General features: G+C 42.2%; 1 protein-coding gene across 1 annotated transcript in view; it reads right to left on the reverse strand.

Moving 5' to 3' along the window:
• LOC136844466 (uncharacterized) overlaps positions 1-21,706 on the reverse strand; it is a 133,061-nt gene that overhangs the window by 31,949 nt on the left and 79,406 nt on the right. The window contains exons 6-7 of the mRNA XM_067113729.1: positions 20,510-20,692; positions 16,624-16,853 (exon numbers count right to left, since the gene is read on the reverse strand). Coding sequence (XP_066969830.1) covers positions 16,624-16,853; positions 20,510-20,692 — 413 coding nt within the window. The remainder of the gene's footprint in view (positions 1-16,623; positions 16,854-20,509; positions 20,693-21,706) is intronic.

Genomic DNA, 21,706 nt, shown 5'->3' on the forward strand with positions numbered 1-21,706 from the left:
CTTGTAGGTATGTACGTGTCCCGTCGATCTAAACTACCCATGTTTTTTAGATATGCTCTACAGTATACGGTAGTACTACCCTAAAATACTTACGTACCTGTACAGTAAATATAATTTCAAAATCATTTTACAACACAGGAAAATAAATGTAAAATATATACCCAGTGCATTACATACAGTATGAGCAGAATGCGCAAAGTTACATAGGCCGAAGAAAACATGAGTGTCTGAATGATAGGGGATACTTAAGAGTAACAGTTATAGGCTTGAACTAAATTTTGCAACATGACTTTGAAATGATATCAGGGTGTTCTGGGATGATCGTCTGAGGTATATTTCTGTTTGAACTGTCAAGTTTAGTGATGAACTGCAAAAATAGGCAGTTATAAGCATTTTATGGGTGTACTGTATACAGTGAACCCCCCATATTCGCAGGGGATGCGTCCCACACCCCCCCCCGCGAATAGGTCAAATCCGCGAATGCTTAAAACCCCTCTAAAAACACTTAGAGCTGCCCATTTTGATAGCTTAAACCAAGATAAACCCTGTAAAAATGCTTATACCTGAGTATTTTAATAGTTTTATCACAAAAAGTGTATTTATTCATGAAAATTACATGAAAATACAGTAATTAGTGAATATTTCTCAGTGAAAAATACCGGGAATTTTCCGCGAATGATGGCTAGATATGTTCCACAGAGAAACCCGCGAATGCGTGAGTCCGCGAACCATGAGAACGCGAATACGGGGGTTTACTGTATAGCCTACTTAATAGTAACAATACAGTTGTAGGAGAGTACTGTAATGTAAGGTTACTTTGGGTGTTTTGGGATGATGGTGTGGGGTGCATTTTTGTTTGAAATGATATTAAATTGTTTTTGCATGAAAATTTAAGGTACAATACTGTATATTTTTGTTTGAAATATCAAATTAAGCAGTGAAATGTTAAAATAGGCAGTTATAAGTGTTGTGAGGTTCAAGAAGGCACGTCTGGGTATGACTGATTTATTTCTCAGAAACCAGGTATACATTGAAGAATGCGGACGGAAAGGAAGTGACCGACCTGCGGATTCCCATGTCACGCATTTGGACAAAAATTTGCATTTGTTAGATGACATATAAATGAGAATGATTTGCGTTACAATAACGTACAAGGTAGTTACATACATTGGCGGAAAGGCCGGACAATAATGTGTATGGAGAGATACATAAAAAATATGAAATAATAACGGGTAATATACATGGCTTGATTAATGCAGAAATGAAGAGGCGTTTGATACCTTTACAAATACTCCCCCACCCAAGACAGTGATTACAAAGATAATTATTGGATGACATGAACATTAATCACGGAGGCGCTAGGGGAGCGGGAGGCAACCCCTTCTCTTTGAGAACTGTGGGCAGGTGGCAACGTCAACTGCTGATCTCCCGCAGCGCGGCCTCTGGGACGCCCACGGCCCCTCCTTGGTGGGGTGGTGGGTATGTCTGCAGGCGTGTTTTGAGGGGGGACCCTGGGATGGCTTGTGGTCTGTGAGGATGGTGAATGGAATGCCATCCAGCAGGTATTTGAAGTGCCACACAGCCTGGTAGATTGCGAGCAGCTCTCTGTTGAAGGCGCTGTAGTGGGTCTCTGCCAGCGACAACTTGCGGCTGAAGAAGTCTAAATGGCAGGGGGCGCCGTCAACTACTTGCTCGAGCACTGCTCTGTAGGCGATGTTGCTGGCGTTGGTGGTGAGTCTCAGGGAAGTGGTGGGGTTATGATGTGTTAAGGTGGCGGCACTCGCGAGGGCTGTCTTTGTCTCCTCAAATGCCTGCTGTTGCGGAGCGCCCCCCATCAGTGTTTTTGGCTTGCCCTTCAGGACTCTGGTCAGGGGATACATGATGCAGGCGATACCTGGGATGAATCGGTGATAGTAGTTTACCATGCCGAGGAACTCTTGAAGGGCCTTGATTGTTTGCAGTGTCAGGAACTTTTTTATTGCTTTCACTTTGGAGGCCAACGGGCACACTCCTGCTGGGGAGATCTCGTGTTCAAGGAAGTCTGTTTTTTCTGCCCCGAATGTGCATTTGTCAAACCTGACGACTAATCCGGTCTCCTGCAGGTGCTTCAGGACGGTGCAGACATGGCGAAGGTGTTCCTCTGGGGAGCTGGAGAAGATAAGGATGTCGTTTACGTAACAGACGTAGAAGGGCAGGTCCCCCAGGATGGTGTCCATCAGGTGCTGGAATGTGGCCCCCGCATTCCTGAGGCCAAAGATGGAGTAGGAGAAGGTGTACGTCCCGAATGGCATGATGATGGGTGTCTTTGGGGCGTCGTCAGGATGCACAGGAACCTGAAAGTATGATGTTAGCAAGTCCATCTTCGTGAAGACCTTGGCCCCGTGAAGGGCGCTTGTTAGGTCTTGCATGTTCGGCAGTGGGTAGTGGTCTGGCGTGGTGACTAAGCTCAGGCGACAGTAGTCTCCGCAGGGCCTCCCGGAACCATCTGACTTCTTTACCATACGCAGGGGAGATGCCCATGGGTTCAGTGCTTTGGTACAGACGCCCATCTGTTCCATTTCAGCGAAGGCCCATTTGGCATCTTGTAGTTTTTGGGGGGCAGGCGTTGGAACTTGGTATGAGTTGGGGGACCTGTTGTAGTGATGTGGTGGTAGATGCCGTGCTTGGCACCAGCCCCCGGCAACTGGCGGAGCTCTGGTTTAAAAACCTACGGGAACTCCTGGAGGAGGGTGGTGTAATTGTTCGAGGCTGTGTATCAGACGGCGGGCATCTCCGGTCCGGTGGAGAGTGGTCTGGAGTGGCAGGTTCCGGTGTCGAGGAGGCATTGCCTGCCAACGTCGACCAGGAGTCCGTGGTGTCCCAGGAAATGGGCACCCAGAATGGGGAACCTGACCTCTGCGATGATGAAAGGCCAGTGATACCTGCGGTGCAAGATTGAGATTGTGCGGGTTGTTGTTCCATAGCAGATGGGGCTTCCGTTCATGGCTACCAGGGAGGTCGTGGGGTCAGCTGTCCGGGCGTAGTCCTCCTCCTACGGCGGGAACACTGACTGCATTGCGCCCGTGTCAACCAGCAGTCTCCGCTTTAATGCATCGTCACTGATGAAGAAACCTGGTGGTTGCGAGTCATTGTATTTTGCGGTCACTACTGTTACTTTTGGCCGCCCTTCTCGTTTTTTGTGAAGGAACAGGGGGGGTTGTGCAGTTTCTGGCGCTAGGGCCGAATCTTCTGTGGAAATAGTACCACGCTGGGTTCGTCCAAGCCCTCTGCTCCTTTGGTGGTGCTCTCCTCCTGTAGATCGCGTTTGTGTTCTCTGTGTCGTCGTCCTCCGATGTCAGGCTGCAGGCTGCGAGGGCGGCGGCGTGCTTGGAGGCCTTAGTGGATTTTCTGGGCGACGTTGACCAGCTCGTCCATGGGAAGGACGTCAGCGTCAGTAATTTGACCACTCACCTACTGTGGAAGGTGCCGCAGGAATATTGCTCTTGTCAGGCTGATTTCCTTCCTGTGCCCATTTGCATCGACACCCGGCAGTGTTACTAGACCCCACAATTCATCCCGCTCTCTTGGGGACGGGCATGGAATACATTTGTATCAGCTTGTCTCGCAAGACTGTGTACATGACCTTGTCTGGCTGTGAGTCAAACCATCGGGTGATCTTGTTGAAGACCTCTTCAGGTAGCGTCGTCATGGTAACGTCTGCCTTGGACTTCTCATCTGTGATGTGCACCACGCAGAAGTGAGCATATGCGCGCAGAAACCAAGGTGCTGTATTCTGACGCGAAAACGGGGGGAGCTTTACCACATCTGGCTTTGTGGGTGAACGGGGCACACAGACGATTTCCTTGTTTTCCGATTGCGATTGTAATTCAGACTCTGCCGTCTGTACTATCACACACCAAAACGTGAGTACGCGCCGTATTTAGTCCACTAATGGCGTCAGAATTCGAGTGGTTGACGTGAGTCGTGAATGGCGAAGGCCAAACCGTTCAAAATGCCAAAACGTACCCTTGCGGGGATGCCGTTATTAGTCCATTAATGGCATGGGGTTCCTCCGAGGAAGGAGCTTTCAGAGGCCTAGACTGTGTTGTTGTTTTGAGTCCGTTAAAGGCTCTCTGAAGGTAAATGTGGCCGTATTTAGTCCGTTAATAGCGGGGCCAAAACCGCATGGTTACCTGTCGCTCCCCGGGTCACCAGTTGTGAGGTTCAAGAAGACAGGTCTGGGTATGACTGATTTATTTCTCAGAAACCAGGTATACATTGAGGAATGCGGATGGAAAGGAAGTGACCGACCTGCAGATTCCCATGTCACGCATTTGGACAAGAATTTGCATTTGTTAGATGACATATAAATGAGAATAATTTGTGTTACAATAAACGTAAAAGGTAGTTACATATATTGGTGGAAAGGCCGAACAATAATGCGTATGGAGAGATACATAAAAAATCTGAAATAATAATGGGTAATATACATGGCGTGATTAATGCAGGAATGAAGAGGCATTTGACGCCTTTACAGCGTTTTAGTTTAAGGGGTACAAGGTATTTGGCAATTATAAGCATTTTTAGAGGGGATTTTTGCATTTCCATGGATTTTGCATTTCCGTGATAGGTTCTGAAACCTATTCCTGCGTAAAAATTGGGGAGCACTGTATGTATGTATGTAAAGTAACACTTTAGTTATATAAACATTTTTTGTGAATGTCCAAGATGTAATCATCAATGAATATCCAGTTTTAGAAACAAAGAAATTTTATATTTTCAATTAACCCAGTTACAAAATGTTAAAAAAAGCTGTAATTAACTTCAGTAAATGAAATTTAAACTTTTATTATTGAGCCAGTCCTGTGAGAACTAAATAAATTGGCTCAGTGGTCAGATTGAACTTTTTTAGTAAGAATAATGTTTAATTTAACTCCATCATTTTACATATGCTTAATCCTGCTGTCAGCAGCTCCCTGACAAACACAACAGGAAGAAATATAACCCTCTTTTGACTAGGGATCCCTCTAGGTAGTGCCTCTGGTGGTAATACTGGTAGAAGCATTTCGCTCTGTGTCCTTCAGTCAAGCAACAACTTATTTATTTTTCTCTCAGTATTTTATCACATTTTTTCTTGCTTCATCCATATTTCATTATGGAAAATATTTTATACAGTATACAGTATTTTTACTTTGCCAGCTTGAAGTGCTAAAACTACTCTACTTTATTACTGTTGTTCTGGCCAATGTAAATACACCTATGGTACTGTCCTTGTAGTACTTCTGTTTGTGATTAATGATGACATCCCTTCAAGCAGATATTGCAGAGCAATTTGGTGATATTTCATTTTTTATTTGAACTTACATATTTTTGGGTTTGGAGTATGAAATCTAATATTGTTCTGGGTAATAGACTTCTTAGTTCTGGTGTGTGAAATCAATAAAAAATTTTTCCCTGCTTTTGGTAAGAGGTTGAAGTGGAGCTTATTTGAACTTTCAGAGCATTAAGTTGTTGATGTTATTCCTCTTCCCTTCACAGGCTGCAGTTATTTATTTGCCTGTGCTGATATATTCATTGCCAAATTTACTTGCAGCACCAAACACCCACACTCCTGTTGACACCAGTGTCACAAAAGGCTTTAAAGATCTCCTGGTATTGTATGCTTCCTTTTCTCAAACTTGTAGCTAGCCTTTTGGGAGACAAGGGATCCAAACCTGTGACCTTGGTTCATTGACATTCCCATTTGACTTTCAAACTGTGAGAGTCTTTGGTGAATAGCCACTAAACTATTTTGCTGACAATAAGAACCTTCTCAACTGATTAACTGAAGGCAGATAGGATGTTGTCTCTGTAATGGTGAAATCTCAATGAGTTAGTTGTATCAGTTGGTCAAGGACATTTATCTGCTACAGTACAAGATTTAAGAGCATTAACAATGTCTCTTGCAAGATAAGGTCTCAACATAGGTCCTATGTAGTTCGGGGGTGTCCATGTCCTTAGGAAAAGGAACCTCAAGCCCATCCAGGTCACGGTCCTCCCGGGATACTCTCTTGGCAGGAGAGACCCTCATCAGAACCCCCTGATCCCCTCTCCATCACTCTAGCATATGACCGTTCCGATCCTAGGACTGAACTGTAAGCTCTTGTGGGTGAGCTGGGATGGGAAGGCGAACGATCCCAATCTCGAGCCCTATGATATGATATTATGCTGCATTATTATAATAGTATCTGAAAATTAGTAAATCATATTTTTATCATAAAAAATGTATTTAGTCATGAAAATGAGATGAAAATACTCTAATTAGTGAATTTTTACGAATAGAACTTACCTGGCAGTTATATATATATAGCTTAATCCCTGTCGAACCGGCAGATTTTTCAAAACTCGCGGCAACCGCCGAATGGTAGGTGTCCGATAGGTGGTTAACAACCCTTATAGGGTGGTAGTTGGAATCATTCCCGTTTTCAGTTCCTCAGATCATCTCTGCCGGTTGGACCGACAACATCGTTGTTGGTTCTCCGTCGGGTTTTTTTCGCTTCCTAGGTCGCTGTGTTGGACCTTTTATTGGTGACGTATTTTGACCTTTGGATTGGCAATCGCTTTTGTGGCTTGTTTTGATTTATTCTTTTGACTGTTCTTGGATAAGATGTCTGATCCTAAGTTTTTTCGAGTATGTGTGAATGAAGAATGCAAGGTTAGGTTGCCGAAAGCTTCGGTGGACCCTCACACTGTTTGTTTAGGGTGCAGGGGTTTTGAGTGTGCCTTGGATAAAAGATGTAAAGAATGCGAGGATTTGGATGAAAAGAAATGGATGGAAATGAAACGCTATGTGCGTAAATTAGAGATGGATAAGTTAAGGAGGGCTTCTAAATCTAAATCTAGGTCTGTGAGTGATGTTAGCCTAGACATTTCTTTTAACCCTTCTATTCCTAAATCACCCTTAGAAGTAGATCCTTCTCCCGAGGTGGTAACCCCCGCTCCTTCTACAGGAACTGTATCTGCTGTTATGGACCCTCAGTTCGCCAGGATGGCGGCTGAGATGAAAGAATTAAAGGATCAACTTGAAGCCTTGAAAAAAGGTAAGAGTACAAGTGAAGTTTGTGATAATGATTGTGCTAGTGCAGTGGAGGTGGCGACTGATCGACCCTGTCATGCCCCTAGATCTAGACCTCTACCAAGCTCCCAGGACCAAGGGAGAAGGTATGTCGACGATCGTAAGGGGGTGAGAGGGACGTATCCTCGGTCAGCCGTCGCCTCAAGCAGTCCTGTTGCTTTTCCCAGGCTGCTTTGACCGCCACAGGAAAGGCGTGTCGGAAGGGCTTGCGTCTTCTCCTAGCCCCTCTCCTAGACGTAGATGGCAGTTTGAGGATTCGAGACCGACCAAAAGAAGATGGTTGCAGCAAGAGGATCAACCCCGGACTCGCTCTCCCTTTCGGGTGCGTGGAGCTCTCCTGAATCTTTTGCTTCCGACGACGACCGAACGCCTCTCCAGCAAAAAGGTCAAGACCTTTTTGGAATGCTCTCCTCTCGCTGTTCGGAGGAGGAGAGTTCTCTTCTTTCTGCTTCCGGAGAATTCTCGAGGAATCCTTCTCCTGCTCCCAGCTTGTCTCGACAACCTTCTCCCTCGGATCCTCAAGATGCAGCTGCTGCGGCTAAATCATTTATGACCGTCATGCAAGGCCAATTGGCTTCTCTCGTTCAGGCCTTTAGTCGTCCTCCCCCGCAGTCGGTCAGACGTAAGGACTCCAAGTTACCAGTGAAGAGATCTAGAAGGGAGTCCCCTGCTGAAGTTTCTTCTAGGGATAAGAGACAACTGGATCCCTCTCCCGTTCGAGTCAACAAGGGGCGCTCTTCTGGCCTGGAACATAAGAATCTTCTCGTTTCTCCCAAGCAAAAACCTCAGGGTTCTTCTCCTGAGGCTCGACTCTTCTCCTCTCCACGCCTTAAACGACAGGAATTTTCTTCCTCTCGCCGGGAACATTCTTCCTTTGTTCAGCAAGATTACGACTTCGGTTCTCCAGGGAGGAAAGAACGCAGTGGATTTCCTCGACGCCAGGACGCATCCTCCTCTCGACGCCAAGACGCATCCAATTCTCGGCGCCAGGACGTATCCAATGCTCGACGCCAGGACGCTTCCAGCTCGCGATACCAGGACGCATCCAGCTCTCGACATCGGGATTCTTCTAGGGCTGTTTGTCAGGACGCAACCAGCTCTCGCCGCCAGGACGTAATCAACTCTCGCCGCCAGGACGCCGGCGATCGTGACGTCGTCCTCCCGGTGCAATACAGCAGGAAGAGAAAGAGACAGAGTTGGAAGGAATGCATGATTTGGAAGACGTTTCAGAGGACGAAGATAAACCTTCTAATGCGGCTGATGACTATAAGGTTCTTTTCGCTCTCTTTTGGAGCTGTATGGGGAGGAGTTTAAGCCTGCTGCTCCTCGTTCTCCTCAGTCCCAGTTTAACAGGAAGAAATCGAGGAAGCAGTCAGCCTTTATTAAAATGAAGCTTTCCATTTCTGCAAAGAAGGCTCTGACCAGGATTGATAACTGGCTTAAGGAGCGTAGGCAAGCAGTAAAGTCCTCCTTCTCGTTTTCCTCCAACTAGGCTTGCTTCAAGGCGGGTATGTGGTATGACACTGGAGAAGCTCTTGGCCTGGGAGTACCTGCCTCCTCCCAGGGGGACTTCTCTGGTTTAGTAGACTCTTCTAGAAGACATGCCCTTAACTCAGCTAAGGTGATGTGGTCGATGACGGAACTAGACCATCTCATTAAAGGAATTTTTAGGTCTTTTGAAGTGTTTAGTTTTTAGACTGGTCTGTTGGAATTCTATCCAAGAAGATGGAAACCATTCAGGCTACAGGAATTGAAGACCTTTCCAGTATTATGGCCTGTATGGATAAGGCTCTGAGGGATGGAGCAAATGAGATGACTTCTCTTTTCACTGCAGGGATTTTGAAGAAGAGGGCTTTGTTATGTTCCTTCATGTCAAAATCTACTACAGTCGCACAGAAGGCGGAGCTCCTTTACGCCCCCTCTCGGAGCATTTGTTTCGGAGTCCTTGGTCAGGATATTTCTCTGACTCTGGCACATAAAGCTACGCAAGATTTACTTTCTCGCTCGGCTAGGAGGTTTCCTTCGGCAATTCCTCCAGCTGCCAAAAAGGAGGAAAAGAGAGTTCAACAGCCCTTTCGGGGCAGAGTTCCTTCTAGAGCTGATTTCAGAGGAAGAAGACAAGAAACAGGGGGTAGAACTAACAGAAGGACGTTTAGAACACGCTCTAGAAATTGAGAAACAAGTCCTCCAGACAACAGTAGGAGCAAGGCTGTCTCTATTTTGGCAGGCTTGGGAAGCAAGAGGGGCGGACAACTGGTCTCTCTCAGTCATCAAGGAAGGGTACAAGATCCCCTTCACGGGGAAACCGCCACTTTCAACAAAGCCACTAGCCCTAGTGGCTCAGTACTCGAAGGCATTGAAACGAAGGGCACTCCTGAATCTAGTAGACCAGATGTTGGAGAAAGGAGCGATAGAACCAGTTTTGGAACTAGGATCCCCAGGGTTCTACAATCGTCTGTTTTTAGTGCCCAAGAGTTCGGGTGGATGGAGACCGGTCCTGGATGTCAGCGCATTGAACGGTTTTGTGGAGAAGACCAAGTTTACCATGGAGACGTCTCAGTCTGTGCTGGCAGCAGTCCGTCCAGGGGACTGGATGGTATCCCTGGACCTGCAGGACGCTTACTTTCATATTCCCATCCACCCGACTTCAAGGAAGTTCTTAAGGTTTGTGATCCAGGACAAATGCTTCCAGTTCAAAGCTCTTTGTTTCGGCCTCAGCACGGCTCCTCAAGTGTTCACCAGAGTAATGTCAAATGTGGCAGGATGGCTTCATCAAGAAGGGATAAGAGTATCCCTGTACCTAGACGACTGGCTGATAAGGTCCCAGTCGAAGAACAGGTGTCTGGAGGACTTACACAAGACGTTTATGATTGCTCAGGATCTGGGTCTCATTATCAACAAAGAGAAGTCTCAGACCGAACCGAGTCAGACGATTCTTTATTTGGGGATAGTTCTGGACTCAGCTCGTTTTCGGGCTTCTCCCTCACAAGAAAGGCAAATCAAGTGCCTCGAGAAGGTTCAGTATTTCCTGGGAGGCAGAAGTGCTCGGCAGGGAGTGGATGAGTTTGTTGGGCACCCTCTCCTCGCTCGAGAAATTTGTCTCTCTGGGAAGGTTGCACCTCAGACCTCTTCAACACTTCCTTTCAAGAATCTGGGACAGGAAGAATCAGGAGGACTCATTTTCCTTCCACATTCCAGCAGAGATCAAGAAACATCTGAGTTGGTGGCTGGATCCGTCGATCTTAGGGGAAGGAATCTCCCTACGCAGAAAGAACCCAGACCTAGTGTTGTTCTCAGATGCTTCGGAGTCGGGATGGGGAGCAACACTGGGGAACAAGGAAGTTTCAGGCTCTTGGGAAGAGGGACAAATCGGATGGCACATCAACAGGAAAGAGTTGATGGCCATCTGGTTAGGTTTAAAAGCCTTCAAGGAATCTGTCGCGGGGAAAGTAATAGAAGTGAATTCCGACAACACCACGGCTCTTGCGTATATCAGCAAACAAGGAGGGACTCATTCTTTACCTCTTTACGAAACAGCAAGAGAGCTCCTTCTGTGGACAAAAGACCACAGGGTGGAGCTTTTGACGAGATTCGTGCAGGGGCAGAAGAATGTAAGAGCAGACATGCTCAGCAGAAGAGGGCAAGTTCTGCCCACGGAATGGACTCTCAATCTTCAAGTTTGCCAGAAACTGTGGAGTTTATGGGGGAGGCCTTCAATAGACCTCTTCGCCTCCAGCCAGAACAAGAGAATCCCTGAACTACTGCTCTCTAGTCCCGGACAGAGAAGCAATAGCAGTAGACGCCTTCTTGATGGACTGGACGGGGATGGACACTTATGCGTTCCCTCCGTTCAAGATAATCAATCTAGTAGTCAAGAAATTCGCCCTCCTAGATTCAGGAGAATGACCCTGGTAGCCCCTTTTGGCCAGCAAGAGAGTGGTTCACAGAGGTGGTGGAGATGTTAATGGACCTTCCGAGAAGTCTTCCCCAAGTCCAAGGCTTCTCAGACAGCCCCACTTCGAGAGGTATCATCAAAACCCCTCGCTCTTCAACTGACTGCATTCAGACTATCGAGAAGCTTGTCAGAGCGAGAGGATTTTCAGCTCAAGCTGCAAGAGCTATCGCCAGAGCGAGGAGGGTCTCTTCACAGAGAGTTTACCAATCAAAGTGGGAAACCTTTAGATCTTGGTGTAAGCAGCATAAGGTTTCTCAACCACTACCTCTGTGAGCCAAATAGCTGATTTTCTCTTGTCCCTCAGGCAAGATTCTAAGCTGGCCGTATCCACCATAAAAGGATACAGAAGCTTGTTGTCTACCGTCTTTAGGCACAGAGGCATTGATTTGTCTCAAGATAGAGACTTGAGAGACCTTTTTAAAGTCTTTTTGAAACAACGAAGCAGACTTTGAGACCCCGTCCTGGAATTTGGATGTGGTTTTGAAGTTCTTGTGCAGCAGGAAGTTCGAACCCATCTCTCAAGCAACCCTGAGAGACGTAACAAAGAAAACTCTTTTCCTTCTCGCTCTTGCTACAGCGAAAAGGGTTAGCGAGATTCAGGCTATTCAGAAGCAAGTAGGCTTCAATCGTAATGGAGTAATATGCGCATTAAGGCTTGACTTCCTTGCTAAGAATGAGAACCCTTCCAAACCCTGGCCGGGGACGTTTGAGGTTCCTAACCTCACTGATTTAGTGGGCCAAGAGGAGGAGAGACTACTCTGTCCAGTTAGAGCCCTCAAGGCTTATATTTCCAGGACAAAGGACGTAAGAGGTTCTTCCAGTTCCTTGTGGTGTTCAGTGAAGGATCTCAAAAGCCCCTCTCGAAGAATGCGTTATCATTCTTTTGAGGGAGACAATAAGAGAAGCTCACCTTTTTATGTGAAGAGGAGAACTTTGGTTTGTTGAAGGTGAAGGCTCACGAAATAAGAGCCATTGCAACTTCTCTGGCTTATAGAAAGAATATGTCAGTTAAACAAATTATGGATGCCACTTTTTGGAGAAGTGACTCTGTTTTCGCTTCTCATTACCTCAGAGAGGTAAGAGTAGATTATGAGAAATGTTACGCCTTGGGCCCATATGTAGCTACAGCTTCGGTATTGGGTAAAGGAGTGACTGCCTCCCCTCAACCTTAACTTTTGTTTGGGATACCTGTAATTGGGCTGGTGTTTTTATGGTTGTCTGAGGAAGCTTCCTTGTGGGAACAGCAACCCCAGTCTAACTAGATAGGTGTATATCTAGTCTGCAAGGTTAGGTGGTTAGATTGAGTAAGGTTACAGGTAATAGAAGGGAATAGGAAGTACAGAAGTCTAGTCACGTTGTTGGTCTCACCCCGTTTGACAGACTCGATTGAGTTGTTTCAGTATAACAGGTTTTTACCTGGCTGGCGCTCCTAAGGAAAAGCGGCTCAAGAGGCAGGAACCTTTGAAGTCAGCTACCTTAACAGGTAAGGAATCAAGGTGTTTACCTACGACTTTTAGTTGTTTCCCAACAATGTTGGCTGTCTTTCACCCTCCTCCAAATGTGTGAATCAGCTATATATATATAACTGCCAGGTAAGTTCTATTCGTAAAATGAAGTTTTTATGATAAAACAAAGTTTTATGAATACTTACCTGGCAGTTATATATATATTTTAAATCCCACCCTCCTCCCCTCAGGAGACAGGTCGGGCAAGAGATGATCTGAGGAACTGAAAACGGGAATGATTCCAACTACCACCCTATAGGGTTGTTAACCACCTATCGGACACCTACCATTCGGCGGTTGCCGCGAGTTTTGAAAAATCTGCCGGATCGACAGGGATTAAGCTATATATATATAACTGCCAGGTAAGTATTCATAAAACTTTGTTTTATCATAAAAACTTCATATTTCTCGATGAAAAAGTCTGGAATTGCCGAATTTTTTGTGAATAAATTGGGGATAAGCTCTGCGAATTGGTGAAGCTGCGAATAGCATGACTGCAAATAGTGGGGGTTGACTAGGCAGATATAAGCATTTTTAGAGGGGGGGTCTCAAGTTCGTAGAGCATTTCTAATATATTCGCTAAATATTTTCATTTTATTTTCGTGACTAAATACATTTTTTATAATAATGTAAACACAGCAAAATATCATTAAAATGTACTTTTTTCTTAAAAAACGTTTCCCGAATGATGCACAGTACCAGTGTTACCCCTACCTACTTTAAAAGAATCAAAAGGCTTGAATACTGTATGAAAGAAAGTGTGCATGCCTGAATATGGTAGGGGTAACTCAATTAGTTTTAACCTTGGTTAGAGTAACCGTTGTAGGAGTGTTCACTCATAGCTGTAGGCCATATATTTTAAGGATAATGTTGTATGATGACTTTGAAATGATATTAAAGTGTTTTAGGATGATAGTTTAAGGTAAATTTGGTGTTTGAACTATTAAGATAGACAGTTATAAGCATTTTCAGGATGATAATTTAAGGTGTATTTGGTGTTTGAACTATTAAAATAGGCAGTTATAATTGTTTTTAGAGGGGGGGTCTCAAGCATTTGCAAATTTTAGCTATTCACATGTGGTTGTGGTCCCTTACCCCCATGAATACCAGGGATCTACTAGACAATTACTTATCCCTTCTGGGAGAATTTCAGCCCTTAAGGAAGCTTCCAGCAAGACAATACTGTCTCTGTTGGGAAACATGGCATCTCTGGAAAAATTTGTCAGGTTAACAAGGTTCAGGATGCAGCCAGTTTAGCTTTATTTGAGAGAAACTTGGGACAGAAAGTCTCTGCCAGACTCCCATTTAGTCTCGGTCCCATTAAGTCTTTGGGAGACATTAGCATCATGGAAGGATTGTCAGAGACTGGGGACAGGGTCATCCCTAGGGGTAATAAACCCAGACCTCACCTTGTTTTCAGACACTTCAATGACAGGCTGGGGAGCATGCCTGGGAGGCCATCAGATGTCCGGGATATGGTCGCCACAAGAGGAGTTACACATAAACAATCTTGAACTGTTGGCTGTATGGAAGTCTCTCATTCAGTGCAAGCACCTAATAAGAGGAAAGGTCATAGCAATATTTTTAGACAATACCACCTCTTTGGCATACATCAAAAAACCAGGGCAGCACAAGATCTAAGTCAATGTTTCTGATAGCAGAGAAGCCAGGTACATAGTTTTGGTTCTGCAGTTCATTCCAGGGAAAGACAATGTTTTGGCAGATCAGTTGAGCAGGAAAGGACAAGTCCTACCCACAGAATAGTTGTTACACCTGCAAGTCTGCCAGTCACCTTGGAGTCTGTGGGGAGCACCAAATGTGGACTTACTCACAACATCGATGGACAAGAGACTACCAGTGTACTGTATATTGTTCTCCATGCCAGGACCCTCAGGCATGGTCAGTAGGTGCATTTCTTCAAGATTGGTCCTACCTAGATGCTTATGCTTTTCCCCCCTTTTGTGGTTAATAAGGAAATACTGAACAATTTTCAGGAATCAAACCATGGCAGAAAACTAGTAGTACCTTGGTGGCCTCAGAGAGGCTGGTTTCTAGATCTTCTAGCTCTTTCGGTGGATCTCCCTCGTATTCTGCCGGTAAGGAAGGATCTACTCAGACAACCGAGTTCCATGTGGTTCCACCAAAGCCTCCGCATGCTACACTTAACCATTTGGAGAGAGTCTCACTGTCTCCTTCGAGCGAGGGGGCTTTCTAAAGTATATTGGAAATCTATCCTTAAATCAAGACGAGCAACAACCGTAGCCTTGTATCAAAGGCAGTGGTTTATGTACTGCTCCTGGTGTCGTTCTAGAGGGACTTCCAGCACCTGTACCTCTATAGACAACATCATCAAGTTTTTAACATTTTTTAGATATACGGTAGTAAGAATCTTTCTGTAGCTGCTATTCGAGGGTGTAGATCAATGCTTTCCTCATTTGTGTGTCATGTGCAATTGGATATTTCTAACAATCCAGACTTTAGGGAGGCGTTAAAATCCTCTGAAATTGAAGTCCCAGAGTTCGGTATCAATCTCTTTCATAGAACGTGGATGTAGTTTTAAAATTTTTATCTGAGATTCATATGAGCATTTGGAATCTGCTTCTTTGAAGTTTCTGACCATGACACTCTTTTTGGTAGCGCTAGTGACAGCAAAAAGAGTGAACGAGTTACAAGCATTCCCCAATAAGGTAGGCTTTTGTAAAGGAGATACCATTTTATAGTTTGTGACTTTGTTCAGGGCTAAGAATGGTGTTAAGGCTAATCTGCTATCAAGAATGGTAAGGATTCCAAATTTAACCTCTTTGGTGGGGAATGAAGAAGAGGCTTTACTCTGTTCTGCTAGGGCAATTAAGATTTATTTATATAGGTTAAAGCCTGTAAGGGGCAGAGTTAACCATTTATTTTGTGGGGTTAGAAAACCTAGCACTCCATTGTCAAAGAATATGATGACTTTCTTTTTGTTAAGCATTTAATGAGACTAGCGCATGAAAAACTAAATCCAGATCTCTTATCTTTATTGAACGTAAAAATATTCATAGTCTGAGAGCGGTTGCTACTTAATTTAGTTTTTTGAAGAATTTGCCATGTGAGGATGTAATTAATGAGGCACAGTGGAAGTGCAGTTTGGTTTTTGCTGCTCTTTATCTTAAAGATGTAGAAATCGCGTTCGAAAATTGTAAAGCCCTTAGCCCGCTAGTAGTAGCAGGTAGAGTTTTTACCTGAACTGAAAGAAAGAGCAATCTTTTAGGCTCTTTATTTAAATCCCAGGTGTTAGTTTTCTGGGGAGCATGAAGGTACATTTGTTGTACAGGAGCATGCCTTTGTATGATAGGTATTTATTTTGTAGTTGACTATTGTTTCTTGGGCTCCTGGGCCCAGGCGCAGGGGCCCCACTACGCTGCTTCTATTCATTCTGGTTGAAGATGAAGCAGTTTTCTCTGCAAGCCTGCTCTTAGCTGCACATACATGAGAGCCTTGCACCCTGGATGGAATCCACCTTCTGGCAGGAGTAATATCCAAGAAGGATTCCAGATCAGGTAAGAATGTTTTGGTTTTCATACAAGAAGCTCTTAGCTCGTTTGGCTGAGTGGAATTTGTCTAGCTGCACTATCCAACATCCTTTTTCTCAATGTGGCAATTGGCTAACTTAAATGGTAGGTAAGATTCATCCCAAATAATATAAATTTTCATAAAATTTATTATTTGGATACTTACCTATTGTTAAAGTAGACCCCACCCTGCCTCACTGTTAAAGTAGACCCCACCCTGCCTTCTGACACTTAGTGGGCTGTCAAGAAAAATTCTGACAGGAGCTAAAATGTTCGAGCACACCAGGTGGGGAACAGGTGAGTTAGACAGTCTTCTGGTTCAGCCAAGCAATCTTCTTTTCTTTGAATGCCGACTTGTCTATCAGTATGGAGATATAAGCTAACTTTAACAGTAGGTGAGTATCCAAATAATAAATTTTATTATGAAAATTTGTAAATGAAATGAACATGTAAATGAGGAAATTTCAAAATTTTATAGGTGTTCAGTAATGATTTTAGTACTGTTAATGCAGTGCAACTTACTTTACATAATCAGGAGGTTCAGAATTGTAAGGTTCTTCATATCCATAGTTTTGAACACCTGGCCTCTCTTCTGCCTCATCATGTTGAAGAGGAGGTGCTGGAGATGAATGATAATCATTGGAATTTGGCATAACTTGCATTGGAACTTCATTGTAAGATGTTGCTTGAGCTTCTGCCGCTGCTGCCATTCGAGCTTTAGCCAGTTCCTTTTCTTGTTTCCTCTGCAACTTCTGTTGGTTTGAAATTGGCATCTTGTAAGATTATGCCTACTATGTCATAGGGATTGATGTTGTGTTTATGTTTACTTATTCTATTTAAGTAAATGTAGTTTATTGAACTGTAAAACGCCTCCTTTACCTGTTTTCATTAATTAAATGTGGTAATACAGTGCTTCTCCACTTTTTTGCGGGGATAGGTTCCAGAACCCACTGCGAAAATGCAAAATCCTCGGAAATGCAAAATCCCATCTAAAAATGCTTATAACTGCTTATAACTGCCAAATACCCTGTACCCCTTATACTAAAATGCTTACAACTGTCTATTGTAAAAGTTCACTGCCTAATTTAGTAGTTCAAATAAAAATATACCTTAAATTATGGTACTAAAACAATTTAATATCAATTCAAACAAAAATACACCCCCAGACTATCATCCCAAAACACCCTAAGTCATCTTAGATTAGTACCCTTTTACACCTGTAACTCTTATGTGTATATGCCCCCTAAAATGCCTATAACAATGATTTACTAATTTTAAAATAATATTAATGTAAACACAGCAAAATATCTATAAAGTGTTTAATACAAATTAAATAAATCTTTAATACAAATCAAGTAAATCTGTCTTACAACTAATCAAGTTACCCCTGTATACATAAGCATAGCTGCTTTCTCTCATAGTATTGAAGTTGTCTCATTTTCTTTATATGCAGTATTTGTAAAAACAATTAAAATTATCAGTAATTCGCCTTTTTTTCGTAGAGCAACACTGTTTATTCACTAATTACTGTGTTTTTTCATATTGTGTTCATGACTAAATGCAGATTTTTATGATAAAAATAATTTACAGTGTACTTACGCTGTAGTAATGTTATCTACAAAATCTGCGAATTAGCGAAAGTTCCCCCACGGAAAAGTGAATAATGTGTTCCACAAAAATCTACAACAAAATGAAGTGCTAGAAAGTGAAGCATGACAGACTGGGGTAGCATTGTATATATCTTCTATGTGCCAGGAATTAAATTTTAAGAAAATTTGCCATGCTCAAATGATTTACTCTTGCTTTGTGTAAATCTGATCTTTATTCCCATTTCTCATGTGTAATTGAGGAATAATTCCTTAGAAAAGTGGGGTTTAACATCCTGAAAGAAGAAATTTATGTGAGTTGGAAAAATCATAAACAGTAAAAGAATCCAGAAGTTGATTGAAGAAAGCAATAACTGAACCTTGCAATCTGAGGATAGCAAATTTCTGTGTTAATGTGAGGAAGACAGGGCATGACAAGCATTATTAAACTGCCTGACAGGAGAATGAATTCTCCCTTTGAGCTCAATGTATAGTGATGAAAATACTGCAATACTTTTAGAAAAAGGGGTATGCTATATTATGGGTGGAGATGAAGACAACTTAAAAAGAAATGAAAAAAAACCAGGTCTCTGGTCAAACTTATTGCATCATATTCAGTGCTATTAAGAAGGGTGACAAATGGTGAAGCAACCTAAATATCAGAGCAGTATTCCAGTGACGGATGAATCCAAACAAGTTTCAATAACCAGGATGAAGAACAGCACCTTTAGCCTCTAAAATTACACCTAATTCACATAAATTTGAACAATTTTATTGCTCCAAGACAAGTCTGAAGTAACTTGAACACAAAATGGGGATAGAAATGTGAGGTTCACTTACATTTTGCTGAAAAAATTATAGATGCGAAAGGTGTAGAAATACAGTATGCTGAAACTGTCTTAAAGGGTCTTAATATGATTAGCACCTTTAGATAATCACAAAATCAGAAAACACAGGACAGTTCAAGATTAAATACAGGTGACTAAAGAGGGTTCAGATGTAAGAGCAGAAGAAATGAGGCAGTTTGAATCATCAGAAAAAGTGTGAATAGAAGTAAACTGCAGATCATCGTAGAGTGGAGGGAGAGAATAGGCAAGAGAACAAAATCCTGAGTAACTCAGCTGAATATGGTCAAGGGAGAAGTTATGAGCCCAACATAACAAGAGATCTAAACATTAAAAAATTCTAGAAATTAGGTCACATACAAGATTACTTGAAACACATCAAAAGCAATAGGATAAGATCCACTTAAGTCCTACACAGAAGATGACCAGGTATAATTGAGGTAGGAAAGAAGCCCACTAATAGCTCTTTTATTTTAGAAGCTATACTGCTGATCCAAAAGAAGAGAGATGGATACAACTTACTGAAGAAAGGGAGAATATTAATAAAATTTAGGACAGTACAGTATTTGGATAAGTTGGGTTGGACATTCTTCTTAAGGGTTTTGGTGAACCAGTGCTTGGTTGTAAGGGCAAGGATACATGTGAGACTTGTGGTTAGGCAAGAAAGAAAGTGAAGCATAGGAGCCAGTATTTCAAACTTCTTGAGAATATTGTCAAAGAATACGATCACGAGAGAGATTACCTTCCCAATCTTTTAAGATGTAAGAACCCTGAATGCTAACATTTAGGGTATGACATAGGATTAGAGAGTAGTATAATAATCAGAAGCATTTTAATCACTTATCATTGGATTATCCAAAAAATGAGAGCCATAGTGTATAGTCTTTTCTGCTTCTTTTCAGTAGAAGAATATGCTATAGATCCATCAGGGTTGAAGAGATGAGAAGAGTTTGACTAATTAAAGTTACTGGAAATGTTGTGCCAACAATTTTGATCATTAGAAGACAAGATCTTTTTGCTGTATGAGATTTGCACCAAGTTTGAGAAAAAGTTCTTTGAATACTGAGGTAATGTGTGCAAGTATTCTTGGCAGGTATAAACAAAGAATGAATAGTAGCAGAAACATAGGCTAGGAATGACTTGTGAATTTTTCATCAAGATGACTTAGGAGCAGGACTGGTCGAACCCAGGAGGTAGAAGGAGTAAATCATGGCAGAACAGATTACATTTTCCTTCATGACCACACTCAAAATTTCACCAACTTTAGGAACTATGAAGGCATGGTTTCAGCCACTAGAACAAAAATCTCCTCATGGTGAATCAAGGTGAAGGGTTACTATGTCAGCCTATCAGTAGCTCTCATAAGGTATGGTGGGTTAGCATTGTGTGAAGGGAATCAGTAGGAGAGAGGTGGAGATAAATTAACAGAAGACTTATCCTACATCCAAAGATCCAAGAGGGGCCACAGATGGGAAAAATTTGACAATCAGGAATGTGTGTTGGGTAATTTGGTAAATTTTGTTAATGAGACAAAGTAATTGAATCATTTCACCCACATCAGTTTTGTTGGAATGGAGCCAATTTTGTTGGAATGGTGTATAATGAAGTCTCAGGCAGCAGCTAGGTAAGAAGGTATCAGACACTAGTGGCATGAAGCACATTAGTTGAAAAAGAAATATACAGTAATCGTTGGCATTAGGAGGACTGTAACAAATTCAGAGAAGAATAATAGAAGCAAGAAAAATATTTTAGCCTAGACACTGTTGAGAGGAGAACAGGTGAAATACACATAGTGGCAGACTGGTTTTTCATTCAATTTTTCAGATTAGAATCTGATTCCTTTGATAAATGCTGATATGTAATCAAGATTTTGAAATTAAGTCCAAAGCTGCCTAAGGCAGTCATTGGTTAGACAGGAACACTTAGATGATTAAATATAATTCACATGGCCATGGGAAATGAGTCCACATACAGTACCTTTCTTTTTCTTTTTTCTTTGCTCCTCTTGTGGTGAGTTTTACAGAAAGCATTGAGAACAGTGGCAAGATGTCCAAGATTTCCAAACCAGAATACGTAACCTCTGAGGTACAAACTGAAACTCCAGACCATTGGTTCAATTTCTTCTATATCAACTTCACTCCTGTCCTTTTTGAGCACATCCTGTTAGATGTATTTCAGAAATACATTACTGTGTCATAAAAATTGCAATATGTTCTTTAATCTTTTACCCATTTTTTAATAATTTTATGTTTTTTTAATGGCATTTTTAATAATAATAATAATAATAATAATAATAATAATAATAATAATAATAATAATAATAATAATAATAATAATAATAATAATAATAATAATAACTGAAAACTCATAATATTGTAGTAATACTCACCACCAGTATTTAAGACTGAAATTCATTAATAATAATAACTGAAAACTCATAATATAATGCTACTCACCATCAGTACTTAAAAGATTCAGATTCATTAATCCTTTCTCCATTAAGGTTATAGTATTTCATTCCCTTGTGTATATTCTTCAGTTTTTATCAGATTTGTTTTCAGTCCCATCTTTCAAGTTATATCTTGTTATTCATTCTGTTAAGCAAGCTTTGTAAATGTTGTGATATTTTGCTGATTAAAATTGCATCATCTGGTATATTCTAAATCTAGTCTGAACGTCTTCCGTCTCCAACCACTTTTTTCACTACTAAATGTAAGAGTATGGCAAACAGCAAAGGAGGAATATTATTGGCTAGTAGCACTCAAATATTTATTTAAATGATACCTAAAAAGGCCTCATCAACTTCAATTTTGCTTCAACTTTGCTGATGGAAAATTTAAAATATCTTTACTTATTTAATGGTAATGTAGTAGTGACACAAGGTCTTCCATAAGTTTCAATCTGGGGACACTGTCAAATGCCCTCTTGTAGCCAACAAATGCTACGCAATATGTCTTAACACAAATATTTGATGTGTGCAACTCCTACCTTGTTCATTTATAAGCTTTTTAAATTTTCCCTACAGCCAATTGGGAATAAGCGTACTGAATATTTTCCTAACAGCCTATGTAAGTGTAATGCCTCTATACGGTACTGTGGTTATGAACCATGTTCAGTCAGGTCACCTTTCATCAGGCTTTGTTTCTTTATTCCATATTCTGCTAGACAGTCTAG

This window comes from Macrobrachium rosenbergii, chromosome 12 (genome assembly GCF_040412425.1).
Source record: "Macrobrachium rosenbergii isolate ZJJX-2024 chromosome 12, ASM4041242v1, whole genome shotgun sequence".
NCBI classification, from domain to species: domain Eukaryota; kingdom Metazoa; phylum Arthropoda; class Malacostraca; order Decapoda; family Palaemonidae; genus Macrobrachium; species Macrobrachium rosenbergii.